Consider the following 6,226-nt stretch of genomic DNA (forward strand, 5'->3'; position numbering starts at 1 on the left):
CACCATTCTAACCGTCAATATTTTGAAATATATAGACAATTCAGCTCAACTTGAATATTAACACATGCCATTGGGCATAATGTCACTTTTTTAAGTTATCAATACACATAGAATGTAAACATTAATATAACTATATTTTAGTAAGTATAATAACATTGAGCTTTGAGATATTCAGATGCATACAAGCAAGTCTGCACATCGGTACAGACTGAGCCGGTTCTTTATTTATGGCTGACTAACGACTAACTTTTAAATTAGAAATCTATCTTGATAATTATCCCAGACAGTTCTAAAACATGGAGGCTTGAAAAGTGCATATACCAAATTCTGCAGGTTTAGATTAGGCTTGAAATGTGATTTTGTCAAGAAATTGTTGTGTCTTTGTTTATCCCAATCGCTCCTCCCACATTACCGCCCCTCCCCCATCCCTCGCTCCTCCCCCATCCCTCGCTCTTTAGATTTGAAAAAATGTACATTCTTAGCAATGTCAGAATTGTCAGCTGCACAAGTTTAATATTTTTTGTCTTGCAGCCCATCGCATGACCTTTTCTAATACATGTAGGATTAAAGTCGAATATAGAAATTAACTGCGTACTTTGGCAAAAATGTCCCAGGTTAAGTGTGAAATAAATCTCCCATATTTAATGCATATAAAACGTTTTTGCAACGTTCATGTTTTGCAAAAATCATATAATTCTATTATATCACGAAATGAAAAGGAGAAGAAAACTGTACTGCAGTAAACTTATATTTTTCCAAGAAATTATATAAAAAATTATGATCTTTAGAAATTCTCATAGTAGGAAGACTGATATCCCGCTTGGTTGGTTTGCGGTATTATTGTAAAAACAGTTGTATATTAAGCTTTTACCCCATGAGCATATTGCGAAAAAATGCCGTTTTCATTGAAAAGCCGTCGAAACACGCTTATATAAGGAAAAAGGTTAATCAATTCAAGACATATGTGTGAAAATTAGCCTCATTTGTAATAAGGATATAGGTATATTTTTATTTAAAGTCTGCCCTTATAAAAGGGCGGACAATTCTTTGTCCCTTTCTCGTAAAAGAAGGGGAATCCTGTGATAAGTGCAGACTTTGTAAATAAAGAGCTTGAAAAGCCAAAATCTAAAATAAACACATAATTTGAACTTTGTAACTTATTACTAGGTTTTATACAAAAAATAAATAAGAATTTTATTTCTCATAGTATTTTTTTAAAACTTCTTATGAGGACATGCACAGCCCTACTTAATATGTAGATATTAAATAATAAATATTTACTCACTGTTTATTGTAATTTAATACCACAAGCTAACTTAATTTTATCATAAATGAAATCTTGCGATATTTAACAGTAGTGTGGCAAGGGAATATATGCGACATTTAACGTTACCAAGGCGACATTTATCGGCAGAAGATTGTGCGATATTAAGCAGTGGTTGCGACATTTCGCGTCAATGGTGCGATTTTTAGCGACAAGTGCGACATTTAGCGGACTTGACATGTAACCGCGCCACACAAATTCCGTCATTAACATCGGTCTATAAATTAAAACTTATGTGCGTCTACATGAGCATCAATAAATCGGTTCATGACAACCGCCTTCTATAACAATTAAATGTTATGCTAAAGTTGACAATATTTGTCCCTTAACGCTGTGGGTTTAAATCCCTCCAGGGACTTTGGATTCTTTCATGTGTTGAAGCTATCCAGCAAGCTTATAGAACGTTGGTGGTCCTACTAAAGTCCCGAAAATAAAACACGAAAATGCATCTGAGGTCTTCCTCTACCAGGAAAGTCACCAGATGATCTTTACTGTGTTAGTACAACGTAATTGGAAAAAAAATATTGTCAAGTATCAATCGACCGAATTGTGAGTCACTGTAACCATCAATTGTACTTTCACATGTTGTCTATCTAATAATGAAACTGTATTATATCAATTATAAGAAGATACAATATGAATACAGCTTCCGCTTCTCGGTATATCATATTGTTGATTCACGGAAATTAAACTTGTAAAAGCACTTAGATTCCGGATGTATGAGTTTTATTTATATTAATATCAACATATGTAAATATAACATAACGCCAGCTTCAATATATTAGCGACTGTTTTTGGTAGTTATTATCAAGTTAAGAATGAAATATAAATAGTGAATAGGAGTTTAAACAGTGATTTCGTCGAAATAGGGTTACTTTTGATGAAATAAACTTTCGCCAGGTGAATGTTAGTGTGTTTTATGGAAGGATGTGAAACAGGACGTTATAATAAACACTTTTAATGGTGAAAAACTTTTTTTCGACAGAAGAGCCAGAAAATGCCTATGTACTGTCTATAAGCATTGTTAACTTGACAATTGATCAGTGCTCAGCAGTGTTGGTTTGTTTTGGCAGCAACTATTACAATTCAAACGGAAGAGAAGTTTGTATATTCACGAGAAATTCGAAGACTTTCCTGTTAACCTTTGACCACTTTGGTTAAATATGACAGATTATTTATATTCGGTCAAAAAGCTGGTCGATCGTTTGAATTTGCAGTCATCAGATAACTATTCAAGAAAGAAAACTAAGATTAAAATCCCCATGTATGACGTATCGGGCACGTGCATATCCGGAAATGAAGCAGAAGTACGATACCGGAACAAGAACGGAGGCAATGAAGTCAGTAGCAAACGCAAGAAACGCAGGCCCAAAACAGAAATTTCAGATCCACACACCCGTCGCCAGTCTTTGTATCAGGTTATTAAACTGAATAAAGAGAAATTAGCAGGAAAACATGGCGGAGAGAGTCCGTATTTGAAGTCACCGGCAACGACAGCGTCTAATTCTCCAGCGTCCTCGCCTTTAAACAACAAAAATAAAACAATTTTTGAGTTCAATATATATAATACTAGTGATGATGAAAAGAGGGATAGTGATTCGGGTTCATGTGCTATTTATAGCGGACAGAGAAATCCAAGGTGCGAGGACAAAAACAGTACATTGTTACTGAGCCCTGATATTTCATATGTAACCAAACCAAACTCTCCAAACAGATTACATTTAGAGAAATGCATCTCATCAAGCAGCGATAAATCTGTCATTCCTGAAGCTGAGCAGCTTAGATCTCCTTCGCCCTACGACACAGTTTTTCAAGACTGGGAAAGTCCAAACTGCAGCCGAAAGAACAGTGTAACATCCCGCCAAAGATTGTCAATATCAAAAAGTGTGCCGCTTTCCCCGCCTATACCAAATGCAGAAAGATCCGCTCAACAATTTTGTAACTTTCAGTTAAAGCTCGACACTTTAAGAGCAGAGCTGGTAAGATTATAATGATATTTCTTTTTTTACATTCCCAGCAATATGTATGCCATTTTAATTAACACCGTATAAAATATAACCAATACACTTTCAGTAGTTGCGTCATATGATGTGCCAATAGAAATTATCATTCATTTGGATCCAATCTTATCAAATTAGCCTCGTTTCCATTTTAGGAGTTCAAAAATTAATGCCAAATCTAAACCATACCCCTTGTAGCCTCGTTTGCATTTCAACAGTCCAAAATATTCATATCATATCCATATCGCATATTTCATTTTTGAATTCCATAATCCATATCAAATTATTATTGCAACTGAAGTAACAAAGTTATGTCAAAATGTCAAAAAATGGTTGAGTCATTAAAAAATACTGATTCTGTTGGACTCGTACACACCTACAAAAACATAATTATCAGATTTGGATAGCCCTTGTCCGATATAGTTTTGACAGCTGTGTACTTATCCAACATTATTCAGTATTGTACTCTACAATGTATAATAACCTCATAATTTTATAATTTTCTCGTTTACTTTGCAAAGAGACTCGGGACTTTATTAAACTAGTCTATGGGAATACCCGAAGCTTCCCACTGATTGCCTGTGTAATAATTAAGCCAAAATAATTATGTATCCCCCAAACTTAACATTTGCTCGTAAAAGACACATGTACTGGTAAGGTGTATAATGTAAATTTGAGACCGATATAAATGAGCTCCATCTTCACAATATAAATGAGATTAAACATATTTAGAGATACTATGTAATCAAATTTTTCAATTATGAAGTATTTAAAGACACTTAAAGAATATTCATACACGTATAATATATATTTCAGCTCTCCAACTAAAAAAATTAATCAACAGCTCGGTACACGCTACATAAGCTCCATCTTCACAATATAAATGAGATAAAACATATTTAGATATACTATGTTATCAAAGTTTTCAATGACATGTATGACATATTTAAAGACACTAAAGAAATATTCATACACGTATAATATATAAATGTAATATTTCAGCTTGCCATGAGGAAGGCGGACCAAGAACTCGCAAAAAAGCTTCTAAGCTTGTACTCTGAAATCCAATTTTTAAAAGTGAAGAATTCCTGTATGAATTACAGCGAACTAATTGACGAGGCGGTGTACGAGGCGGAAATGGCGGACGATTTTCCAGACATGTGTGATGCGCCCCGGAAGTTCGCGAACAAGTTACTGACCAGCCATGGCGTTACTAGTTTTAACATTCATTCTAGACGGTTTTCTTGCAGTTAAATTAACAGATATGTAATTAAACAGTTTGATTAATAAAGTAAGCGTTATATGTTTTTGATACTTACATTTTTCTTAATGACAAGCCAACAGCACTGTAACACTAGCTTTGGGTGCATTTTTACCATACAGTACCTATTGATATTCAGTCATTTCACCAACACACATAGTGAAACATATTTAACATCACTTAATGGAGATTAATCCCAGCTTTGTACTAGTTAAAACACTGCTTAATTGCAAACGAATTAAGTCCATAAACACTTTTTGTGACTATCTAAAAACCCACGTTGGTATGTGACAAAGCCCGTAAATTTAAGAAACTAATAAACCCCGCATAAATGAGTAAACACTTCAGCCGACACAAATCTAAAAAAATTCTAATCCACAATCAATTTAAATCAGATTTCACTCCCAAAATCATTTCTTATAAAACAACAAAGACTGTCGTTTGCCAGATATATGTATGACAGGTGTCAATAGCTTGCCATATGAAATAGACATGGACCGCCTCCGTGGTCGAGGGGTTAGAGTCGATGACTTCTAATCCAGTTACCTCTCTGGCGTGGGTTCGATCCCCAGGAGATGCTTTGGTAGTTTAGCGCGGAGGAAGGGAGTCTAGTACTGGTGTAACTCTCCAGGAACGATGGTTAGGAAACTACCCGCCTATATGACTGAAATACTGTTGGAAAAAGGCGTAAAATTAAACAAACAAACAAACAAACAAACATATGAAATAGACATCATTTGATGTTAATTTCAGACGAAAATAACACGAGGTCAAATTTAATTTAAATATCCCTGTATGTTGAGAAAAAAGTATTAAGCAGAAAAATTACATTAAATACTTAACAAAAACAATAATTATGATAAAAAAGCAAAAATATATTTGTATTTATTGGGATTATTCTCTGTAAATGACTTGCTATGTAAGTATACTACTCTTTTTAACAAGTATTCACTGTTGTTCATATACATGTATCTCAAGTTTTTTTTATCATGTATGATGCACTGAGAGAAATAAAGAATTTGACTTTAAAGAGTTTGAAATATAGCAGCAACCTCAAATTCTCGTCCTTTTCCGTCAAACTTCGGATAGCCGATTTTAGATTATTGGTGAGGAGTTCCGAATGCATGATAACGCGCTCATGTGAAATAGAAGTGCTTTGAAATATAGTTCTAATAAATTTGTGGCGCCACGAACCAATTTTCGCAATATGCCATTTCCTATCCGAAACCTTATTCACTCAGAATTTCCGTAACATGCTCAACTTCAAAGCTGTTTTAAACAAACATAAAAAATGTGTATTACGGCTTAAAGGCATGAAAAAGGCAAATACCTCATGAAAACCAATTCATGTCTAAGGAGAGGAGTTTGTTCTTCACTTGTCAGAAAACTTTAAATATTTATATTCTTTTCTTAAAAAGAGGATTTAAATATATATGATTGTACACTTTATTTAGATAAATATATATTTATAAGAAAGTCAACCTCTCTATTAAGTAGGTTTCAAGAGCTTAATGAATTTATACAGCAGTTTTCATATAAACTTGATTAAAGGCCCATTATGCCTAAGAAATGATTTCATCTTAAAGATAACAGAACAGAACAGAACTGAATAGAAGGTTTATTTCGTCGTATGAATGGTAC

General features: G+C 34.0%; 1 protein-coding gene across 1 annotated transcript; it reads left to right on the forward strand.

The window, feature by feature from the left end:
- Nucleotides 1-2,076: 2,076 nt before the first annotated feature.
- On the forward strand, nt 2,077-4,631 carry LOC132728706 (uncharacterized). Its single transcript, XM_060714387.1, has 2 exons — nt 2,077-3,303; nt 4,327-4,631. The coding sequence occupies exons 1-2, from the start codon at nt 2,488-2,490 to the stop codon at nt 4,576-4,578; spliced, it is 1,068 nt and encodes a 355-aa protein (XP_060570370.1). The 5' UTR covers nt 2,077-2,487; the 3' UTR covers nt 4,579-4,631.
- Nucleotides 4,632-6,226: the final 1,595 nt, after the last annotated feature.

Source organism: Ruditapes philippinarum, unplaced genomic scaffold (genome assembly GCF_026571515.1).
Source record: "Ruditapes philippinarum isolate M1 unplaced genomic scaffold, ASM2657151v2 ctg1708_1_1_1_1, whole genome shotgun sequence".
Classification (NCBI taxonomy): Eukaryota; Metazoa; Mollusca; class Bivalvia; order Venerida; family Veneridae; genus Ruditapes; species Ruditapes philippinarum.